This window comes from Capra hircus, chromosome 16 (assembly GCF_001704415.2).
Source record: "Capra hircus breed San Clemente chromosome 16, ASM170441v1, whole genome shotgun sequence".
Taxonomy (NCBI): Eukaryota; Metazoa; Chordata; class Mammalia; order Artiodactyla; family Bovidae; genus Capra; species Capra hircus.
This window is the reverse complement of record NC_030823.1, coordinates 25,625,881-25,650,130: the sequence shown is the minus strand read 5'-3', so window position 1 is coordinate 25,650,130 and position 24,250 is coordinate 25,625,881. Positions and strand designations below refer to the sequence as shown.

Genomic DNA, 24,250 nt, shown 5'->3' with positions numbered 1-24,250 from the left:
AAAAACCATAGCCTTGACTAGATGGACCTTTGTTGGCAAAGTAATGTCTCTGCTTTTGAATATGCTATGTAGGTTGGTCATAACTTTTCTTCCAAGGAGTAAGCGTCTTTTAATTTCATGGCTGCAGTCACCATCTGCAGTGATTTTGGAGGCCCCCAAAATAAAGTCTGACACTGTTTCCACTGTTTCCGCATCTATTTCCCATGAAGTGATGGGACCAGATGCCATGTCTTCGTTTTCTGAATGTTGAGCTTTAAGCCAACTTTTTCACCCTCCTCTTTCACTTTCATCAAGAGGCTTTTGAGTTCCTCTTCACTTTCTGCCATAAGGGTGGTGTCATCTGCATATCTGAAGTTATTGATATTTCTCCTGGCAATCTTGATTCCACCTTGTACTTCTTTCAGCCCAGCGTTTCTCATGATGTACTCTGCATATAAGTTAAATAAGCAGGGTCACAATATACAGCCTTGATGTACTCCTTTTCCTATTTGGAACCAGTCTATTGTTCCATGTCCAGTACTAACTGTTGCTTCCTGACTTGCATATAGGTTTCTCAAGAGGCAGGTCAGGTGGTCTGGTATTGCCATCTCTTTCAGAATTTTCCACAGTTTATTGTGATCCACACAGTCAAAGGCTTTGGCATAGTCAATAAAGCAGAAATAGATGTTCTTCTGGAACTCTCTTGCTTTTTCGATGATCCAGCGGGTATTGGCAATTTGATCTCTGGTTCCTCTGCCTTTTCTAAAACCAGCTTGAACATCTGGAAGTTCACACAGGTTGCTTTAGCTACTAGTTTACAGTCAACATTTGTTTAAAAGTTTTAGACAGTGAGCATTGAATTGTAAGGGGAAATGTTTTAAAGTAGAACTTAATACTTGTTTTTTTTTTTTTTTTTTTTTTAACAAATTCGTGCTTCTAAGTTCTGAGGCATGATTCTCTTAGTGTTCCTAAGAGATCCTGTTATTTTCTTCCTAGGAAAGGGATTTATAAAGTTTTTCCTTCTTAGCGCATGTTTAAGTAGAAGCCTCTGTTTTGTACTTTTGTTTGAAAGTGGATATGGCTGTACTATTTATGAGTTGTATTATCGCTGCCATGTAATATTTACACTTCTTTTTTTTTTTCAAGAGACAGCATTTTAGCCACTGTACATTTGTGAAATATATTGATTGCCACTTAATGTTTTTCAAAACTCAGTAGTTTCCACATCTGAAATAAAAGAAAGAAGTGTGGTATATCATACCCTAGGAAATGTTTCTACTCTGTTGGTTGTGTTTAAGAAACCTATCTTAGAGAGAGTGTTAGATTTGGTTGCCTAGTTTTTTTAAGCCTGATGTATTAAAATGTAGAGAAGACTTGATAATTTATTCGTACATCTTGGAATACAGTTAAATTTTCAAATATAAAATAGTGATAGAATTTTAAGACTGATAGGATTCTTCCCTGGTTTATCTAAGTCAGACTGATCTTTATATTTTTCCTTATAATATACTTTTCCTCCAACCCTACAAGAGGCTTTATGTTGTGAAATGGTTAAAAGGAAGGATTTTGAAGAAGCCTGATTACTTGGATTTGATTCCGTCTCTGACTGATGTTTACAGGCTGTGTGCCTCAATTTCCTTATCTGTAAAACGGGATAATAGAGTTTTCGTAAAGAATAAAAGAATAATCATTCAATAAATGTCAGCTATCACAATTTAGAGTTTGTGCTCTTGCTCAGATTAATCATGTGGGGTTTGTTCTACTATATTAGGTAATTTAAAGACCAGTCTTGGCTAATTTTGATCCTCAACAAATATCCAGTCTGCTTTACAGATTTTACTCTTAGCCCAGTGTTACCCAAATGTGACACTAAGTTTTAAAGAGTTAAGTTCTTTCCACTCTGTTATGTGCATATATAAATATTAAGCTATGTATTATGATTTGTATACTTTCTAGCATAATGTTGCACTTTAATAAAATCTGCTAAATATATATATTTTAAAGTTCTTTTTACTAACTCAGCTGGGATGTTACTCCTCTCCTTTTTGTTGTTTTTTGGTCTCCTAAATCTTCCCTGTGTTTCTTCTGCAGGGCAAAAGGACAAACTTGCGTAAAACTGGTTCCGAGCGGATTGCGCATGGAATGAGGGTGAAATTCAACCCTCTTGCTTTGCTTCTAGATTCCTCTTTGGAGGGAGAATTTGACCTTGTACAGAGAATTATTTATGAGGTATGACTGGATTAGTTAATTTCATAAATATGACCTTGTATTTTGTTTTAAAGCTCTGATCAGAAAGCTACTGTAATTTACATTGTTTTCTCTTTTGGGAGTTGGGTTTGTTGAGAGGAACTTTTGAGCATGCTCCACAGCCAGCTTCTCTGTTTTAAGATTGTGGCTGTAACAATTTCAATAATGTGGATGTTCAGTTTTGTCTGGGGTACTTTGCTCTCCCAGGGAGATCATGACCCGCCTTTAAAAATTGTTCATGTATGGATTTGTACTCTGCAGTGGTTCAGTTGTGGTCCCTACTTTTCAGAAGCCTAATATTTAAAATATTTTTAGTTTGACCTTTCTTTCTGTTTATGGCAAATGTGACTTCTGCTTAGACACTAATTTGTGGTGGGAAGTTGGAGGATAAATAAACAAAAATGACTGTAAGGTTATAGTTTCTGGGACTTTTTCAGTTTTTAAAAAACCTTTTTATAGTGAGTGCCTACTTAATGTCTATCTTACTTCTAGAACTGTTCTTGGTACAGTTTTTTGGCTTCTGTAGGTTTTAATTATGATTTTCTTTAAAAAAGAAATTACTGCAAGAGTCTCTTTCAGTTCTCTTAATCCTAAAGAGCCAGCTAATATTTGATCATTCGGGCAACGAGGAATTTGAGTAACAGTCGCCCTTCTTATTGATGTTATAGGTTGATGACCCAAGCCTGCCTAATGATGAAGGTATTACAGCTCTTCACAACGCTGTGTGTGCAGGTCACACTGAAATTGTGAAATTCCTGGTACAGTTTGGTGTAAATGTCAATGCTGCTGACAGTGATGGATGGTAAGGTTTTCTGTTAAACTCCGTTCTGGCTTCAGTTGTATCTGCTGTGTAGGCAGCAGAGGAGCAGTGTTGTAGGTGCTTCTGGAAGGCAAAGAAGTATGTCAGCGCGTGTCCTCACGCTGTTTATAATCTAAAAGGAGAGACGTGGGAGAGCTTTCAAGGAATTAACATGTCCTCATGGTAACAGTCCTCTCACTCCCATTCTGGAAGCAGATGGAGTTTTAGAAGTTTAGTAGTTAAATAATAAAAATAAGAAATGTCCCAAAGTGGTACACAGTTCACTGGCATGTTTCAGCAGATCTGAGAAATGCTCATTTAAGCATTTCCTTCCACCTCCCTGAAACTACCATGTGTCTCTTAAGAGGGGATCGTATTGAGTAATTTATAACCTTTCCCAAATACTCTTGACTGTGGAATCCATTTTTCATGGAGCATTTTGTGGAACTGGTTTGTGGATAAATCCTAGGAGATACTATTGCAAATGATGAATATTATTGTTCATAAGATAATACATTATTGTTAACAAATAATATCAAAGGCCCAAATAAGTTACTGTTACTTCTGATAACTGAAGTTATCAGGATAATTGAATGGATAGGAAATTTTGTATTTCTTTTTTTGAAAAAATAAAATTTTAAATTATGATATGCTTTTTGGGGGAGTGGAAAATACCAAAGATTTACTTCTTTCTATATGGAAAATTTTTTTAAGTTGTAAATCACAGCATGTTTATTCAAGTATTTTAATTTTATAGGCAGTTTTTTCCCTTGATATGGAAATAATTGTGATATAAAATTTACATTGCAGATAAATTGCAGACACCCATATGCATAGATTCAAAAAAGCCTCTTCTACCACTTGGCTGTGACTCGTTTACTGTGACTGTCTCCTTCTTGTTAGATGTTTAGATTGTTTTTCCAATTTTTTGTTTTGTTATAAATGATACTCTGAGAAGCATTTTGGTTCCAGTTTAAAAAAATGAATATGTATAAAATATGAGCCCAATATGGAAACATGCAAAAATAGAGAAATGAGGAAAACAAGCCATGTGTACCCTACCGTCAGTATTTTAATATATTTCCTTCAAGCTCATTTATGAATGTGTGTGTGTGTATATATATATATAGCTTTTCATGTCTCTTTGTTTTTTTAGTTTAGCTCTCAGTGGAGTTTTGTTTTTTTAAATGGAGATATAGTTGAGTTGCAATATTCTGTTAGTTTCAGGTGTATAGCGTAGGAATTCTTTTTTTTTTTTTTTTAATAGCGTAGGAATTCAAAGGTTTTATAGATTATACTCTGCTTAGTTATTTCTAAAATGTTGGCTCTGTTGCCCGTGCTGTATTTATTCCATACATAGTAGTCTGTCTCTCCGAGTCCCTCATCCCTGTCTTCTTGTCCTTGCTGCACTTTCTGCACTGGTAACACTAGTTTGTTCTCTGTATCTGTGAGTCTACATGTTTTCTTGTATTCATTTATTTATTTTTTAGATTCTGCATATAAGTGATAACATGTAGTATTTGTCTTTTTTATGCCTACTTTTTTAGTTTAACTTTATACCATAAGCAAAACAAATTCTTAGTGTGTCATAATGCCTTTGTTTTCCTGATATTGGGAGTTTAGATTATATATAATTGTTCACTATTAAAAAAGCCATGCAGTTCAAAATCTATAGTAATATTCACCAAACTATTGAACACAGTGTTTGGGATGGGTGATAGGAAATAAACTTCTATTCTGGAAGACACAAAGGGAATAAAATGACGAAGGGAGGAAAGAAGAGAGTAAAGAAGTGAAATTTCACGTACTTCAGGGCCTGATTAATGTCTTCAAGCCTGTCTTCTGAGTTTGAGCAGTGGTCCTGACTCTTCCACCTTTACTATGAATCTGGAGTCATTTATAATACATTACAAAACCTTTGAGATGCTAGAGAAGATTCTCTGTCATGGTATTCATAAGTATCTGCTCATCAGAGATTGAGATGTGTATTTTACAGTCATTTTTTCTGATCCAGATTGAATTGGCTTTTTTTTTTTTCCGAATTAAGTTTTAGTAAGGATTTTGAGTGTTGGATGAAGGGAGTTCTTTAGGTGCAACTTAGTTCCTTCAAAAGGGATCTTTAAAGGTGCATGTTTTGAGGAAAGACCTGTTATTTAAAGAATTATAACCTCCACTGTGGCAGAAATAATTAGACTGGATGCTCCAGAGCGTGAACTAAATACGTTTTATCCTGCTTTAGATGATCAGACACGTCCATGTCCTTGACTGCTCTCACCTGCTGTGCTGCCCGGGCCCTGGTGTGGTCCCGCATGCTGACATTTACCTTTGTGGCTCTGTAATTCTCAGGTGGGCCCAGATATCTGGGTTTAACTGATTTTCAAAAATCTGTGTGACAGATTCTCAGGAGGGGCTTGGTAGACGACAGACTTGAGAACTCTCTTTACAGACACTCTGTCATAGCAGTTGTCATGCAGTTTGGGAATCTGTCTCTAGCCCTTGCTGTGTCCTTCTCCACAGGACTCCCCTGCATTGCGCTGCCTCCTGTAACAACGTCCAGGTGTGTAAGTTCTTGGTGGAGTCAGGAGCCGCTGTGTTTGCCATGACCTACAGTGACATGCAGACGGCTGCCGATAAGTGCGAGGAGATGGAAGAAGGCTACACCCAGTGCTCGCAATTTCTGTATGGTATGGGCAACTCGATACACACGTATTGATTACTGCATTCGTGTATCCTGTATCTCTTGGGCATCATTTGATAAGTGTTCTTATTATTTGGGGGTTCCCTGATAGCTCAGTTGGTAAGGAATCCACCTGCAATGGAGGAGACCCTGGTTTGGTTCCTGGGTCGGAAAGATCTGCTGGAGAAGGGATAGGCTACCCACTTCAGTATTCTTGGGCTTCCCTTGTGGCTCAGCTGGTAAAGAATCCGTCTGCAATGCAGGAAACCTGGGTTCGATCCCTGGGCTTGGGAAAACCCCCTGGAAAAGGGAAAAGCTATCCACGCCAGTATTCTGGCCTGGAGAATTCCATGGACTGTGTAGTCCATGAGGTCGCAGAGTCAGACACGACTGAACGACTTTCATTAATTATTTGGGAAAGCATTTTGTGTTGGTACATTGTCCTAGGCATTGAAAATAGGGCAGCCTTGATCTCAAATGTGAATGCAGCTTTTGTGTGTGTGTGTGCGCGCGCGTGTGTCTAGAAGCAGCTATTGTCAGGGACATCTTTACCAACAAAAGACAGTGATGCAGCATTGCATCTAGCGGGATTAATACCTTTTGACCATCAAAAGATCCTCTAGTAAGACCTCAGTACTTGGCAAATGATGCTGTATCTTGCTGTATCTTTGCACATAAGTACGCAGAACTCTCCTCCCCCCTTCTAAGATGATCAAGAGAAATGCATTGTTGGAGTAAGAATCCAACTGATTCAAGTTTTCCTGCTAAATCAGACTTGTCACAAAGTAGATAAATCTGATTCAGACTTGTCTGAATGTACTTCAGAGCTAATTTTTGGACTCTTTTGTTCTCTTATTTTTGAGTTTATGATTCTAATGGATAATAACATCAGTGCTGTACCCAGAGAAAAATGAACTTGAGGTTTTAGATGGATAGATGTTGGTTGGCGTTGTTATTTACAGGGAAAAATTCTAACAAATCTTAGAAGTTGAGGTTAGTATTTGTTTTTAGACTGGCTTGCGAGGAAGAGAGAAGCGATAAAGCCAGAGACAAATGAGGCGGCAGGTCCCAGGACCCCAAACCACTCAGGCATCAGACATGGGAAGATGCCCAAGGTGAAATGTCTTCTCTGGCTGTGCTCAGGGTGTGACTAGGCCTGTTTTCAGGCTCTAGGAGAGAAGGGCGAGAGTCAGAGGAAGAACCACAGACTGCAGGTTCTCTTCTTTATCTCTCAGCTCTTAGTTTTCATTGTTGATATTATGATCATTTACTGTTTGTGTTCTGAACTCTAGATCAAAGAATAATTTTGATGTATTATTGTATTTAAAAATCAGTGTTATGTAATATGTGTTTTGTTTTATTAAAAACATATATTGAAAAAATATAGCTCATACTGGTGATTGAGCTACATTTAAGTTAGGAATGTGATTTTTAAAAACATTTAAGGACATTTTGTGAAATGTATCGTGGATACTGAGAAGAGTTCTGATGTGTAGTTTAAATACTGATGCTACTAGACTGAACACAGTGAGGCATCCAGGTATCCAGCCTGGGAAACAGACCCTGAGCTCTCTCAGCCATCAGTGGGGCCCCCTCTCCTGACATAGCCCCTCTCATGTCTTTGGTGACTGCCCCCTGGAATTGATAACAATAGTTGTATCACCTCTGCATGACTCCTACAACTAATACTGTTTATCTGCCCGTTTTGGACCTTTATATAGAAGAAACCGTACTTGTGATGCCTGGCTTCCGTTCTCATTCACTGTGGCTTTTGAGTCACTGGTGGTGTTGCCTGTAGCTGACGTTTCTATTCACTGTGGCTTTTCAGTCACTGTGGTGTTGCCTGTAGCTGACGTTTCTCTTCACTGTGGCTTTTGAGTCACTGTGGTGTTGCCTGTAGCTGACGTTTCTCTTCACTGTGCTGCTGTTCCATTCTGGGACTCTCCCGCGAGCTGTATTCCCATTTTACTTCGGGCGGACATTGGGTTGTTTTCCCGCTTCGTTCCTCCCTCCCTCCCTCTCTCTTCCTTGCTTCCTTCCTTCCGCCCTGGTGACCATTTTTGTCCTCCGTCTCCTGGTGTCCCTAGAAGTAGTTGCCAGGTCACGGGGAGGCCTGTCAAGCCGTGTTCGTTCTGCTCCGTGTTCTCTCTAACCTTCAGTGGGTTTGGAATCCTATCCCACTGTGGCTTTAGTTTGCATTTCCCAAATTACCAGTGAGGTGGAGCATGTTTTTAGGCCCTCAGAAACTGTTTAAAACAATAATTTGTAACTCTTAGTTTGATAAACAATGAGAAATTGTCTTTCATGTCTAATGATTTCCCGGAATTGAGACTCAAGTTGTTATTTTGAGTGCATCATTCCATCCCAAACAGATAACAAATCTGGCCAGCTTTAAAACTTAGTGGAATGATGGTTGTATCAAGTCTTATTGTCCTTGTGAATCTCTCATATTTTGCATGTCTTATATAAGCAGGAAAGTTGGAAATTCACTTGTCCCCATGAGTAGAAACCTGACCCTCTAGATCAGGGTCAGAGCCGCCTTCTGGAAGAGAATGATTTAATTTCTAGTTTTGCCCAGAGTGAGAGACAGGTAGCGTGTGCAACATCATTAACTGACACAGGAAAAATAGGTTTATGATTAATAATTTAGGTTCACGTAAGTTGAAAGACCTGACTATTCATAAGCAAGCAGGTATTTTTCTGGATTTTCTAAAAAAGTGAAAATAATAATAATGAGGTCTGCCTTGCTCAGGAGATTGTTGTCTTAATTCCTCTTCCCCTTCCTCTGTGTTGCCTGCCTGTTGATGATTGCGACTCATTAGCGTCACCTTAGAGGATGGGGAGGTATAAATGGAGAAAGATGAAACCTGCAGTCCTAGTTCATCTGCACATCTATTGTTAACTCTGGTAAAAAGTGAGCATTTGGGGATTTTTTTTTTCCTTCCCCCAGTTTGTGGACTCCAGTGACTTAGAATTCTGATTCTCATTCAAGTTGACTATACATAGAATTTTATATCCTAATACCTGTCCCTCTTTCTGCATTCTAACATTATATATATTTATTTCTTCCATCTTTCCTTATTTGGAAATTAATAGAAACCACTTTAACAGGGACAACATTTTGATCTTTTTTCTCTGCCTGCTGTAAGTTTTAGGTAGAGAACAAAAATGATCCCACAGTTCCTTGGTCATTACAGTTAGTGAGTCTGCTAAAATTTGACAGATGTCTCATTCACTTTTTTAATATTCTAGACTTGAACAGTTGTTTTTTTCATTCCTGGGTTTGTAATTGTTTTTGTATTCTGAGTGAGAGTAGTTTTGAGAGCTGCTTATAAAGTGTTGGTTAATTTTAGAGCTAGTTTAAAGCTAATAGCATACATTAACTTGTCTTTTATATGTTCCTTGTACCCTGCTGGCATTCCTCTCCTTCCCCAGCCCCAGGAAGTTTATTTATTGAATGTTTAATGTAGTAGTTTCTCCCATTCCAGCAGGTCCCCATTACTTCTCATTTAGTTTCATGGAGCTGCAGGTTCTGAGCGTGGTATCCTCTGAGTTACTTACTCTGTGCTGTATCTTACATGATTTTAGGAGTTCAGGAGAAAATGGGCATAATGAATAAAGGGGTCATTTATGCACTTTGGGACTATGAACCTCAGAATGACGACGAGCTGCCCATGAAAGAAGGAGACTGCATGACAATCGTGCGCAGGGAAGACGAAGATGAGATTGAATGGTGGTGGGCCCGCCTGAACGACAAGGAAGGATATGTTCCACGCAATTTGCTGGGAGTAAGTGAATGATGTCTTTATGTGTGTCAGAGAGCGGCTTGGGGAAAACGGCTGTGTACTGTAGCTTCAGTGCAGCCTGCTGCCCTTTGTTAATAAGTGGAATTTAACATTTTTGATAGTCTTAAATTTAGACCCAGAACCTCATTTCCAGTGATTCCTCTTATGATCAATAGCATATTTACAGGTTTACCAGCCCCTAGAAGTCTGGGGTTCCATCTTCATTTATAAATAGAGTGAAGATAATTGGACAATGTGATGGGAATTGAGCTTATAAAATTTGAAATACATTTTGTATTTAAGTTGGGATTTGTGAATCTGCTAGAGAGTTTGAACAGGGCACCAGAGGCAAGATTCTTTGTTCTTGCTCTACCACTGAATTTTGTTTCATATAAACCAAGAAAGTAATCAAATCATATCAGCACATATAAACCAATAACATATCTATATTAGTCTGAAGGGGCTACACTCTTTGGGCAGGCATTCTGGGGGTATTTTCAGGGAAAGGCTAGTATAGTTGGACAGAGTCTAATGTACAGCAAATGGGAGATATTTTTACTGTATTTTCATCATTTGTCAGGCCAGCATGGTCTGTGCCTTCAGAGAGCTTCTGCCCAGCTTGAGGTCCTAAACCAGGGTGCATCTGGGAGTGTCCCTCTGCCCGGGCATTACTCTCTGGGGAGATGGCTAAGATGACTTCAGTGTTGGGATCTGGAGCTTGGATTCTGGCCCATGTCTCCTCATTCTGACTCATTCTTCTCCTTTGTTGTTTGATGTACAGTATAAATGACTTCATACATCTTGACTCTCATAGCTCAGTTGGTAAAGAATCTGCCTGCAATGCAGGAGACCCTGGTTTGATTCCTGGGTTGGGAAGATCTGCTGGAGAAGGGATAGGCTACCCACTCCAGTATTCTTGGGCTTCCCTTGTGGCTCAGCTGGTAAAGAATCCGCCTGTAATGCGGGAGACCTGGAAGATCCCCTGGAGAAGGGAAAGGCTACACACTCCAGTTTTCTGGCCTGGAGAATTCCATGGACTGTATAGTCCATGGGGTCGCAAAGAGTCAGACACGACTGAGCGACCTTCACTTTCACTTTCATCTTGATGCCTGTCTTCCTGGGAGCAAAATTTATTATTAAGTTAAACATTTGGGGTTTGGATAATATTTATTCATCTGATTGTAATGAAAATGGAAGGAAAAAAAAAAAAAACCAAGCCATTCAAAAAAGCTTTTCAGATTACCAGACAAAAGTAGAAATATAGAGATGCTTCTCTTTTGAGCCCTCCTGTTTGCTTCTACAAAGACTTTAGTGCCAGAGAAGCATAATCTTACATGCAGCCACTTTCCTTCTTTAATGAACACCAAGAACAAATGTGTACTTTTACTTCTTATAGTTTCTTGTGGAAAGCTCTGCCCCTTAGAAGTAGTTGATTATTTGGGTCTTACTTTAATTTTCTAACAGAGAGGTCCAGTGGTTACTGAAACGTGGGGAGAATGATTCGTTCCCAAGTGTGGAAGCGCTTGGTCAGATACTAAGCTCTCCTCCTGTGTATGGCTTTCACAGGTTCTGAAATCAGTGGACTGGATTGAAGATTTTCATTTTAATCTAACATTTAAATATTCTTAGTCCTTTGGAAATCTTTCCTGGGTAGAAAGATTTCCTAGGTGGCCTCTACACAACTTCCTTGGGTTTCTTTTGAAGTTTTTTTGAAAAGGAAATTGCCTAAATGTTGAATTTTTAGTCAGAGGCTCACACACAAGTTTTGAAGACTGTATTGGCCAAGTATCTTTCCTCACAGAGAGAAGCAGTCCTTGATATAACATTGATCCCTCAGTTAACTTTTCAGCTTTGGCTTGAAGTCCGACTCGGTTTTCTTTTTTTCCCCTTTGTTTGGAGGAGGAGAAGGCGGGAGGAAGGGTTTGGTTTTGTTTGCCAGTTGAATGACTAGTCTGACTTGCTCTTGGCTTCATGAACACTCTCCTTCCCGGCTCTTGTTATGGAAAACACAAAAGCACGAGATCCTAAAACAAAAAACCTCCACGTATCCTCCCTCAAATCTGTAGACTTTTAGTCTGTGGCATTTCGTCCGTGACGGTCTCCAGTCCCTTGATGCCACGTGACGTCCATTGTGCATAAAGTTCAAAGAGACTTTTCAGCTCCTTATCTTTTCCCTCAGAACAGAAGTTCTCCATGTTGGAGCTTATAGCATATTGCAAGTCACTTCTAGTCCTTTGTGGTCCTTGTTGGACTTGATTTGCAGTTCAGTAGGCTGTGTAGAGGAAGGCAATGCTCTGAGACATCCCAGATCTTATATCACTGCACCAGGGGTGTTCCCGTTGAGGGAACCCCTATGACAACAAGAGGTATCCAGCTACTCTGCTTCACATGGCAGAGAGTCCTTTCTTTGGTTTAATTTCTCTCCTGTGACATCAACGTCCCACCCCCACCCCCCTAATTTCTTTGAAGGTGTGTTATACTCCCATGTCTGTGCATATATAAATATTTTAAAAATTCTTTTAACAGCTATACCCAAGAATTAAACCAAGACAAAGGAGCTTGGCCTGAAACTTTGCAGACGTTTAGTTCATGAAGAATTAATCTCTGTTACCGCTAAGAAGAAACAATGTGATCGTTTGTGGCAGAAATTTCTCAAGACTCATTTTAATGACAGAGTAACGTGAAAGCCGTGAGGAAGGAGCTCTGGAAGAAGATGAAGGCTTGGAGCAGCCACTGTTGGTGAAGGATGCTCAGCTCGCTGGAGCAGAGCTTGGCAGGAAGCTGATGCGCCGTGCTGGGCAAGGTGCCCTGTGTTGTACTCCGAAAAGTCCATGGTGACAATCCTGTTCTCTGCAAGAAATGGGACCACTTATTGGACTACTGGGAGGTCGGCTCCTTGCCCTGCTTCCGGTGGTGTGTTTCAGCACCTGCCACACCCCTGCCCTCCCACCGGAAGGACCAGTGCCACCACGGTGCCATCTCTGATTGTCTCCCAGAACAGCAGGCCCGCGGGGGACTTTGATGGAGGCTCAAAGGCGCTGCACACTGTGTATTGTCTGTGAAGAACTGTCTGATGGTTGTCAGTGAGCAATAACTTGATGGTATGATTCCTCGTAGCACCGTATCTTTGAAATATTGAAACCACACTACACTGCAGGTAGATTTAGATTCTTGTTTGTAGGCTGAGATTTGAATCTATATTTATTGTCTTTTGTATCTCAAATTAGGGACTTGCTGTAGACTTACTCATGATATTTGTCAAGATCATAGTTGACTTTAAAAATAATTGTAATAAAATTAAACTTTTTGACTCTAAGCTTTTTACTGGCTTTAGTTTTTTATGTCATTAACAGCTGTGTTTCAAGTTCCTAAGTCATTGGAATATCATACTCTGCTGAAAAATAATTTCTTTACCAGCCATGTGATTAAATATAAGTATTTCTTTGCTCAGTTTTGCAATCTGTGATTTTTGTGGTGGTCTTTGACATATAATTAAGACTTTTTATAAAAGATCTTAGAGGCCTTGGTGATAGAAACTTGTACATTTACCTAGAGCTTCTGACAGGCTGTTTGTGTCCTCATTTTATTTCAGATTCTTCATATGGTTATATACATTGAGTTACAGGATGTAAAGTTATGTAGCCCCAGCCTGCACATTAATATGTTACCAAGTTCGTGAATTGTTTAGGACCTCATTTTGCTTAGTAAAACTGCTTCATTTATTAGAAGATACAGGTGAGAAAACGAGTGGTCACATTTCCTTAGACATTTTTATGAGTAGTAAATTCTAGCAAGAAAGGAAGGTAGATAGCAGAACATACTGTGTCTTTCAGACTAAAAGTGAATAGAGAAAACATGGATGAAATGTCAGAGGACCTGTGTGGTAGACAGATTTCTGCAGATGCCCCGCCAGTCCCCCATATTCTTGTCCTGTTGTGTTGTGCACTGAATATTTGTGTCCCCCTAAAGTTCGTGTCGACACCCTAATCCCCAGTGTGATAGTATTTGGAGGTGGGGCCTTTGGGAGGTGATTAGGTTTACATGAGGGAGGGGCTGCATGAACTTAGCGTCCTAATAAAAGGAAAAGTCTAGTATACTCTGTGAGGATACCCCAGGAAGGCTGCCATTCTCCCGGACACTGGATCTGCTGGCACCTTGGTCTTGGATGTCCCAGCCTCCAGAACCATGAGAAATAAATGTTGTTTAAGATACACAGCCTGTGGTATTTTTCTACAGCAGCCTGAGATGCCTGGTTATTTAATTAAGCACTAATCTAGGTACTGCCAAGAAGGATTTTTCAGATTTAAATTGGGGATGACAGAGGATGAGATGGCTGGATGGCATCATGGACTCGATGGATGTGAGTCTGAGTGAACTCCGGGGGTTGGTGATGGACAGGGAGGCCTGGCGTGCTGCGATTCATGGGGTCGCAAAGAGTCAGACACGACTGAGCGACTGAACTGAATAAACTGACCTGACAATAGGGAGATTATCCTAGATTATCTCAGGTGGGCCCAACCTGAGCAACTGTGTTCATAGGGTTTGACTTTGGGAAGTAAGTGGTGATCATCAAAAGAGTTCAGGCCCTAGCCAGCAAGTGCCGTCATCTTTCCTAGCCATCTTTCCCGTCCACCATTCCTCAAGGATCCCCAGCAGTTGACCGGGGCTTTAGCTGCATGCCTTCCCGGATCGCTCTTGCTCCCTCCACCAAAGGGACACTCGGTGGCAGGCACAGCACGAAACTGCCGGTGCCTCTTCAGGAGACCAAGAAACAGCAGATGTTGGAGCTAACTTTAGGGTCAATTATCAGAGCTTCTGAATTGGACTTATACAGAGTTTTACAGTTCCATGAAATGGCAGATGAGCAGGCCCCTCCTCCCAATACAGGCAGTTTCTGAGGGAGGGAACACAGCTTGCTGGAGTGGGATGGGCTGTGACTGGGGGTGCTCACTGCTGCGCCTCTCCAGGAAGAACAGCACCCACGTGGGATTGCCTGGGCGACTTTTTATTGAACAGTACACTTGGAAGAAGATAAGGCAACAAGGCAGTATTTGTATAATGTCACTAGCATTTTTCCCAATTTAAAGCCAGGAAACAAGCTCGGGTGGTTTCCCTGGGGGTTTCTACGAGATGTTTCCCCCAGTCCATGCATGGATGCTAGTGGGGAAGTTCAGGAAGGTTTGAGGCGGGCAGCAAACAGCTGTGCTGTCTTCCATCACAGTGGGCTCGTGGATAGATGCCCAGTTTGGGTCAGTGCTTCAGCTGAGCCAGAGTAGCATCCTTTTGGTATCATTAATGCTCAGTGTGTTAAGACCAGATGCGCTCCAGCACTTGAGTTAAGACATGCTGGTTAACCAATCAATGTTATATAAAATCTCTTACTTAACCCAATGACTGAGATGTGCTTCTCACCTGGCCTCTGGAGATGCCTTCATGATGCATCATATTTTTCCATTTTACTCAAGGGCAATAAAGAATCCCTGGACAGCTGTTTGGTAGATGTCATAGCTGCATTTTTAAACTTGAAGTTGCTTTAACTATTGCTGGCAAAGACATTGTGTCCTTTGAGGTTGACTGAATGTTCAATTAAGCTCAGCTGTTAAACACCTCCCTGCAGTTTTTCCTGATTTAATATTGCTCTAAACAGGAAAGTGTGTAAAAGTAAAAAGGATATACTATATACAGATGGAAGGTTTTTTCCTAAGTTTGTCAAGGGTTAAGTGACTCTCATTTAGTATAATTATATGCAAATCTTTTACTTTGATATCTGAAAGTTCTGCTTTCTCAAGTCGACAGTATCATTTTCAGCTCTAATCATCAGTTTAAGTAAATGTTCCCATAATTTCAAGATCTAGATAAAAAGTTTCTCCGTGGAGGCTTAGTCCTCAGCTGATTTTCTTTCATGAGAAGTCTTCAGGCAGATTGGTTATCGCTTCAAAGTACTGAAAAACACAGCCACTGTGAGGAAAGGAAGAAAAAAAAAAATCAGGGATCACTTTTTAAACTCAAAGGGTGTAGATTATTTTGAAAGATTGATTGTTACACCAGAAAAGCTGATTAAGGGTTAAGATATGACTGCACTAACTCATTTTTTCTACCTGATTTCTACAGTCTAGCTTTTTACAGGGCAGTAAAAAGTGGTTATTTGAATCAGGTGGTCACGAATCGAATTACAGGGATGACTGGAATGCAACCTCAAACTTGGACACTTGAATTAGCATTTCCACCTCTCTGCCTCAGAGTATCACATAGGAGGTTAGCTTGGGGTGGGGATAAACCCTTAAACTAGTGGTCTCCAACCTTAGTTCTATATTGGAGGAATCTGGGAACTTTACACCAGATTCTAATGAAATTAAGTCTGGAATGGGCCTGGACATCAGGACTTCTTGAAGCTTCCCAGGTCTAGCCTGCAGGTAAGGTTGACCATCACGGCAAACCAAAGGGGAGATCTTCCTGCTGTTACCGCCTTAGCCAAAAACAAACAAAAAAAGAGAGTAGGGAACTCCAGGGACCTGTCAAAGGAAAGGCTTAGAAAGGATGGAAAGCCAGTGGGTAAGATGCTTCTCAGAGGAAATGGGGATGGTGGTGTGAGTGAGCTGGTCATAGGGAACAGTGGCAGCCGGGGAGGAGTAAGATTTCCGTTGAGAATGATAAAGGGGACTACAGTTGCAAACTTCACACGTGGCACGTTTAGGCCCCAACTGGAATGCCTCCACCTTAACTGCAGTCTCGGGAGGGTTATTTCCTGGGCTACACCAGTTTCAAGCAAATTAGTTCTTTGGAACCAGCTAAAATGTATCTGTAGTTGGCTCATGTTACTTTAAAATGCATAATAGCAGACTGAAAGAGTCATTTAGTTGCTGGGTTCCTCCAGAGTTCTAAATTCAAGGAAAGAAGTGCCAGTCCCTCATCCCCCGACCCCACCCCTTGTCCTTGCCACTCTGCTCCTCTCTGGCCCATGGGATCAGGTCATCCCCACTCAGCACTGGTCATGCCACGCCCCCCTCTGTAGGTAGCCCTTGCTGCTCCAAGCTCAGCTGCCCCTTGGACAGAGGAAAAGCAGGCTGGGGCCCTGTAAGGATGAAAGTAACCCCAGTAACCTCCTCCTTTGAAGTGAGAGTACTTTCCGTCTTTGGATGACAAGAGAACATTTTGTGCTTTCTGTGGAACTGGAGTATCAACTGAATTTGGATTGGTGATCATTTTATAGGTGGCTGTCACTGGGATTCTAAACCATATGAACACAATTATTACATATGGCAAGCTTAGTCACTATTGTTAGTTTTACTTCAAGGGCAGAGGAAATGGAGAAAAGTAATTTGCTCACAAAGTCCTTAAGCAGAACTAAGAATGACGGATCTTCCTAAGACCCACTTAACTTTCAGCCAAAGGACTTCTTTGCATAAGCACCTTCTCCCATGCTTGCTAATTAGCAGGTCATTTTTCTAAGAGGCATTCTGCAGCCACCCTCTCCTTATTCTAACTTTGTGCTATTCTCAAGGCAAAGCTCATGGGAGGAGGAGCCAGGTATATTTTCTCGGATTGGAGAATCAATAGGTAGTTGGGAACAACCAAACAGAAGTGCAGTTTGGGATCTCATAACCATTTACAGCCTGCAGTTGACAGACCAAAAACTCCAGGCCTCTGTCACCCCGGTAACAGCCCTTCTCTCCTAGGAGTCAGGGCTGGGAGGCTGCTGACTTACAGAGATAAGATCGAGCTGGATCATTCCAGTATTCTCGGGGTCCAGCTGCTTAAATATCCCTGTGGAGGAAGAAAGAGGATGTCGCATAAATGAGTGAGCTGAAACAAAGATCACATTATCCACTTCCTTGGACTGGCAGCTGATTTCATCCAATGTCACAGCTATGATTTCTTTCCACTATCCCCAGATTAAAGAAGGAGTTTCATTCTCAGCTGAACAGACTCGTCTCTGGCTCAGGTTGTTTCACCCATGAGGAAAAGTAGGCTGCTTTCCTGCCGAGAGAACTGAAATGGGTCTTTTCCCCCAGTGGGCACTTACTGAATAGTGTCTCCAGTCGAATCAAACACCGGACAAAATTGTCAAAATCAATGATGAGCTCGTCATCTGCAAACCGGGCAACGATCACTTGGTGGAGCTGACAGGGCATCTTGAAACCTGAAGATAAATGAATAAGCAAACTGATGGCGATGTGTTCGATTGCACCCCCGGGCTCTATGCATGGGCTGTGGGCCCGGCCGGGCAGTTTAGATGACAGTTGTCATTGCTTTGGTCCCCCCGGCTGCTCTGCTGTGAGACTGTTTATTTTGCAAACCCAGTGCCTCTGGCGTTGCTGGATGGATGTGGCAGAAACTGTTCATGCTAAACCAGTATGTATTCTCCCTTTTTCCATAGTAGTAGAATTTTTTTTTTAATTTGGCTGTGCTGCGTCTTAGCTGCAGCACGCAGGATCTTTGTTGCCACATGCAGGATCTTTCAGTTGGGGCACACAGGCTCTTTAGTTGTGGGACGTGGGCTCTAGTTCCCTGACCAGAGATTGAACCTGGGCCCCCTGCATTGGGAGTGTGGAGTCTTAATCACTGGACCATCAAGGTGGTCTCCCATAGTAGTAGAATTTTTAACAGGTCATGGCTGCCTAGAATTCAGGCTACATTTCTTAGTTTCCCTTGCAGTCCTCTGAGGTCTTGTGACTAAGCCCTGGCACTGGGATTTGTGTACAGAGTGATGTATCCCTTAAAGGCAAGGAGATCGGGACTTGCCTGGTGGTCCACTGGTTAAGAATCCACCTTGCAATGCAGGGGACACGCGTTCATGCCTGGTTGGGGAACTAAGATCCCACATGCCTTGGGGCAACTGAGCCCGCACACCACGAACTACTGAGTCCACATAACATGATGAAAGATCTCACATGACCCAAGGAAGATGGCAAGCAGCCAGATAAAAAATATATGTGTGTGTGCGTGCTCTTACTTGCTCAGCCATGTCCAACTCTTGGCAACCCTATGGACTGTAGCTTGCTAGGCTCCTCTGTTCATGGGGATTTTCCAGGCAAGATTACTGGAGTGGGTTGCCATGCCCTCCTCCAGGGGATCTTCCCAACCTAGGTATTGAACTCAGGTCTCCAGCATTGCAGGTGGATTCTTTACTGTCTGAACCACTAGGGAAGCCCATGAATATTGGAGTGGGTAGCCTATCCCTTCTCCAGGGGATCTTCCCCACCCAGGAATCGAACTGGGGTCTCCTGCATTGCAGATGGATTCTTTATCAGCTGAGCTACCAGGGAAGCCCATATATATATGAAGACAAGGAGACTGTCTTTCCCTCCTTCTGTCGGCCTGTTGCTAGCCTGTGGCTTTGGCAAGCTGTCCTGGTCCTGCAGATACAGGCAATGCTCTGCAGGCTGGTGACACAGTATGACAGAGGGAACCTGGGTCCCTGACACCGTCCTGGCCTTGGACGGCTCTAGCTTGAATTGCTATGTGAGAAAACAGCGTATGTTGTTTAAATCACTTACTCGGGGGTCTCTGCTGCAGCATTACCCCATCGAATGGACAACTCCATGCTGTCATATCTGTCCCCACACCAGTCTCCCACTCTGCAGGTCTCCTACAGCGCGTGTCCTTTTTTTACGGACATCACATTCTGTTAGGGCCTCACTCAAGGGTGGAGCTGGACTCCCCACTTCTGCTGAACCAGCTCTGCACCTGAACAGAGTGGGGAGTAGGGGGTGGGAGTGGTGGCTCTGTTGAGAACTGACTTTGCCTGCAACCCTCCAGGGCCCTCAGAGGGAAATGGGATTCAAGAAGCCTTCGAGAGCAGACAGACACATCCTGGACTCCGTTTCATTTTACCAATTCGTTTTTAAAAGGCGAATGAAAAGGATGTGTTTGTATTGAACCAGTGCCTACTTTATTTCATAGTTTACTAAGCTTTGTATCATATAGTCTAAGTTTTCAGATGTTCTACAGATAAAAGAAAGAAAATACAGTGAGGAAGTATTACCTGCTGCTTCTAATGCTTTCCGCATCTCATAGGAGTTCATGGTTCCAGACCGGTCCACATCGATTTCCCGGTAAATTTTCTGGAACAGGCAAAACAGAAAATCATGACCTGAAAGGCAGCAAGTTACCTCTGTGCTGTGTGCTAAGTGGGGCTGGGGTGTGCCTCTACTTTGGCCTTGGAAAAATCATCCACGTTTCAGCCTTACATAGTGTTTTGCCTCTGTGTGTGAGCCGGATTATAAATAAGCCCATCACATCACTAGCCAACTCCCTGAGCCCTGTTACTATCTTCTGTAATCTTTGCACTTGAGCTGTCAGAAACCCAAACTACAAGGGATTACAGTTACACAAACCTCTTCAGGACGTTTGATGGTGGCTTTTAGATGACCCCGTTTCCAGTCCATAAGGCAGGAAGGATGCCACTTAATTTGCCCCGACCTGTGTGCACCCATTCTGAACTCCATCGCAGGTACAATCCCCTCCCCTAGGAGCTGTCCTTCCACATCCCGACACAGACCCACCATCCCTGCCGCCCGGCCCTCATGGGCTCTCACTTGGTATTTCTGAATCTTCGTCCAGAGAATGTAGAACTCCTTCAGACCCAGTTTGCCACTCCCATCCGACTGCCTTCAGTTAAGGAAAGCTCCCAGAGTCTGGGTCCACCTGGGCTGAGTCACCTCGTCTGTCCTCTCCCCTAGGGAGTCTGGTAACCCCAGTCATCCACAAGGAGCTCTCACAGAAGGCCCTTTTCCACTCTTCACACTGGCTAGACCTCCCTCTAAGGGCTAGAGTAGAGACATGCAGGTCCCCTGACTCTGCATGCTGACTGGTCTGGGGGTGATCTGCTGAAGGCCCCAGGTCCTGCTAGCAATGAGCCATCGGATGATATGCAGAGGCTTCAGGTGGCTTTTAATGGCCCGGCCCTTGCCCATTTGGGGAGAATTATTATTTCTACGAGGACTTTTGTGAGGGGAGCTCACAGCAGGTGCCAAGGGCCCCCCAAATGAAGCTTCACAGCAGCTTGGACCATCCAGGCCACTCCTGCCCAGCACCTCCCAGGAAGCAGGAAGGACACTGGATGGGTGAGGAGTTGGCCTCAGGGCCGGGTGGTGGCCTAGGAAGGGGCCAGAGCAAAGACGAAGGACTGTGCTCTTGTTGGGGGGTGGGGGCGATCTTAGGAATCAGGAAAGAAAGCCATGCCTGGGGAAACATTCACATCAGAAATACCACGTTTTAGGGACTGTTCCCCTAGAGGTAACAAGTCCAAACTGCCCTGGGCAGTGATGGTGGGTGTGCTGTTGGGCACTTTTTGCAAGAGCCCAGGAACCACTCAGCCTGTGGTGGGGGTGGTGGGAGGGGAGAGGGCTGGAGTGAATGTGGCATCTTGCATTCCCTCATTTGAAGTTTCCTGAATTTCCCCAGCAAGCGAGGTCAGTGCTGACAACAGTCCTACACCTCAGCCGGTGGGGACAGCTGGCCGCTGTGAGGGGAAGGAAGCCTGTGTTTGAACCTTCCCAGAATGCAGTTTCATACTCCTCAGCCTCTGTCCTCAGGGCCTGTTAAAGGATACGTCGAGCATGTCCACCATGATCTTGCAGGTCTCAATACTGAAGCCATCGGACTTGATATCTTGGCCTAGGAGACAAAAGACGTGTGAGAGGAGCATCTTGTGGAGCAGTTCAACATGACCTTCTAGGAGGACAGGGAGGTCCTGTATCTGCACCCCTGACATGGGATCCACTTGTGTGTGCTAAGTCGTTGTCGCTTCGGACTCCTTGTGACCCCATGGACTATAGCCCACCAGGTTCCTGTGTCCATGGGATTTTCCCAGCAAGAATACTGGAGTGGGTTGCCCTTTCCTCCCCCAGGGGATCTTCCCCACCCAGGGACTGAACCCAGTGTCTCCTGCATTGCAGGTGGATTCTTTACTGCTGAGCCACCAGAGGAGCCACTTAAGTTATTTTAAATAGCCACATAAGGCTGATGGCCACGATACTGGGACAGTGCAGAGATGTGTAACCTTTTTTTGACTTCTCTGTATATTAGCTATGGGGCACTCAGGATTTTAATAGGAGCTTTCTAAAAAATTTTATTTGTTAAAATTTTTTTTTGACTGTGACGCATGGCATGTGGTATCTTAGTTCCCCGACCAGGGGTTGAAACGGCCAAGCGTTTTTCAAATAAATAACAGGATGATAAGGGTCTGGGCCTTTAAGTGCAAAGCCACCTGTGGACAGATCGGAAGCCCCATGTGTTCATTCTAGGCTGGGTCCTGAAGAGGAAGATGTTTACTTAACTGTCTCTCTGTAGGCATTCAGGGGTCCTGTGTGTCCCCAGCTGGGTGGGAATTGAGGGCTGGAGCCTGTGTTCTCCTGGGTGAGTCACTTGCAAGGTGAGTCCCGTGTAGTTGGTGATCAGTAGGTGGAGTGAGCACCTCGTCACAGACATGAGTCTTCCCACATCCTTCAGAGGAGCCCACCCCTTTTGCCATGAAAGGTTAGGACCTAACCTGTATCAAAGCTGCCCTTCTGGGCACTCACCCCTTCTCCGTGTAGGCATGAGACTGTGCATGGGGCCCTTGGGCAGAAGGAGGAGTCACCAGGCATTGCTTGGGGGTAGGTACCACGCTCTGAGGTGCAGGGGAGGCCACTGCTGCACCCCCAACAAACAGCAGCTGAATCTGAGCTGGCCATACCCCCCCACCCCCACATCTGTGCAGAAACAATGAGGCTCAGTGTCCCCGGGCTCATGACGGCCACACAGCTGAAGAGCCCGTGACCTCACTTGTGCCTGGCGGCCTTGAGGGTAAACACCATCTTCTCGTCACCCCTAGATCAGAGGAGGAGGGCCTAGGACCAGGACGAGTCTTGGGGAAGCCCTGCCCTGGCCCAGCCTTTCTGGCCAATCGACCCCCTAACTGCAGCTCCTCGAATCACAGAGGCTCAAAAGCAGCCATTTGTTCCAAGGCCACAGATGGTTCCCATGAAGGGTGTGTTGTTTGCATCCACTGTGATGGAAGACCCTGCTGGCCTAGAACCTTCTTTGGCTTCCAGAGGAGGATTTTCATCTCTTGGGATTGAGCCAGAGTGCGGTCCCCGGGACTTCTGGAGACAATCCCCAGACTGACACTCAGATCTGACAACATACTCACTTGTTTCTGATTTGGTCTGAGAACTCCTGATACTCTACAGACCCTGCTCAGTGGATTGCTGCTGTCTGATCAAAGCAGCATAGTTCTCGGGATAACTTGAGGGGGAAATGCCTCTATGCGTATATGTGTGTGTGAGTGTGTGCACATGCGTGCACACCTTCTCGCTAACCTCTGCAGTGGTGATCAACACTGGGGAGGTGGACTATCCACCCCTTGTTATTTTTTGCTCACACGTGTGCCAACTCGTGTCCGACTCTGTGTGACCCTGCCAGGCTCCTCTGTCTATGGGATTCTCCAGGCAAGAATACTGGAGTGGGTTGCCCTGCATCAAACCGGCGTCTCTTATATCTCCTGCATAAGCATGTGGGTTCTCTACCACTAGAGTCATCTGGGAACCCCTAGTTTTTGCCTAGGAAACAGTTAAACCTGAAAGGGTATGTGAGGACTCTGGCTCTCTAGTTCATTCTCAAGCTTCCACCTGCTTCTGCCCACTCTTTGTGGAAGCTCGTCAGCCCAGGCTGAAAGCAGCCATTTGGGCAGCCTTGAAGCCACTTGCCTGGGCCACTGGGCTAACTGAAGTGACATTTCTCCCAGTAAGGACTGGCCCAAACAGGTGCAGTTAGACACACATTTGGGAGATGAGCCTTTTTAATGCCACCCCCTCAGTTTGAGTCAAAGAGAGATCATGCATTTTTCCATCTTGGCTAATCAGCGAGCTAGTGCTGCTCCGCCAGTTGTTCCCCACTGAACACAGCTGCGAGTCCAGCCACGGGGAGTGCTTTCGGGCTCCCTTCATCTGGACTGACTCACTCTTTCTTACCAATTAATCATGATAACAGCCACCATTTACAGAGCCCAGACTCGGTGCTACGCAATTCCTACATGTCATCTCAGTCACTCTGAAGAGATAAACAAACATGTGCCTATTTCGCAGATAAAGAAACGAGAGTCAGGGAGGTTACCTAATTTCGTTTAGACCGCAGAGCTAGTAAGTCACGGAAACCTGGATGTGACTTTTGACCGCCAGACTCCAGAAACGTTTGCCTTTTTAGGCCAAGCCACATGGCAGGTGGGATTTCAGTTCCCTGACCAGGGATGGGAACGCGTGCCCCCCTGCACTGGGAGTGAGGCGTCTTAACCACCGGATCGCCAGGGAAGTCCCACCTTTGCCCTTTCTTTTTTTAAAATCACATTGAGTAGCACCTCCTTCATCCAGTTCTTTGTTGGTGGTGGCAGTGTTTGAGCAGGACTGGGAATGATGGTTCAGCCATCACAGTAGCTGAGATGGGAAAGGGAAGGATCCCCGTGTCCCCTCACACTGCAGGAGGACGAGCAGGATGAGGGATGTGCCAGGAGGGGATACTCACGCTTTGCTAGCACTCGTCTCAGGATTGTCTGCAACTCAAAGGCAGAAATCTCTGCATCCTGTGGAAACACACAACCAGTGTCATTACTGGCTCCCTTGGGAAGCATGCAGCACAGAGGAGCAGGTGTGTAACCGGTGTCCAGCGGAGCCCTGCGAGGTGTGTTAGATCTGGGGTCTATGCGTGCACATTTGTTTTTAAAAGATGCTAATGTTTTACTTTATTTTTAAAGCACTTAATTTTTTCTTTACTCATTTATTTATT

At 43.7% G+C, this 24,250-nt stretch overlaps 2 protein-coding genes across 5 annotated transcripts in view; one reads left to right on the top strand and one right to left on the bottom strand.

Moving 5' to 3' along the window:
- TP53BP2 (tumor protein p53 binding protein 2) overlaps window positions 1-12,946 on the top strand; it is a 67,100-nt gene extending 54,154 nt beyond the window's left edge. For all 4 annotated transcript variants that reach the window (XM_018060199.1, XM_018060201.1, XM_018060196.1 and 1 more), the window contains 5 exons: window positions 2,071-2,208; window positions 2,895-3,028; window positions 5,543-5,709; window positions 9,291-9,490; window positions 12,014-12,946. In XM_018060199.1, coding sequence (XP_017915688.1) covers window positions 2,071-2,208; window positions 2,895-3,028; window positions 5,543-5,709; window positions 9,291-9,490; window positions 12,014-12,055 — 681 coding nt within the window. In that variant the 3' untranslated portion in view covers window positions 12,056-12,946. The remainder of the gene's footprint in view (window positions 1-2,070; window positions 2,209-2,894; window positions 3,029-5,542; window positions 5,710-9,290; window positions 9,491-12,013) is intronic.
- Window positions 14,472-24,250, bottom strand: part of CAPN2 (calpain 2) — a 56,474-nt gene continuing 46,695 nt past the window's right edge. The window contains exons 15-21 of the mRNA XM_018060202.1: window positions 23,990-24,047; window positions 21,042-21,106; window positions 20,026-20,094; window positions 19,473-19,551; window positions 17,511-17,627; window positions 17,193-17,251; window positions 14,472-15,445 (exon numbers count right to left, since the gene is read on the bottom strand). Coding sequence (XP_017915691.1) covers window positions 15,422-15,445; window positions 17,193-17,251; window positions 17,511-17,627; window positions 19,473-19,551; window positions 20,026-20,094; window positions 21,042-21,106; window positions 23,990-24,047 — 471 coding nt within the window. The 3' untranslated portion in view covers window positions 14,472-15,421. The remainder of the gene's footprint in view (window positions 15,446-17,192; window positions 17,252-17,510; window positions 17,628-19,472; window positions 19,552-20,025; window positions 20,095-21,041; window positions 21,107-23,989; window positions 24,048-24,250) is intronic.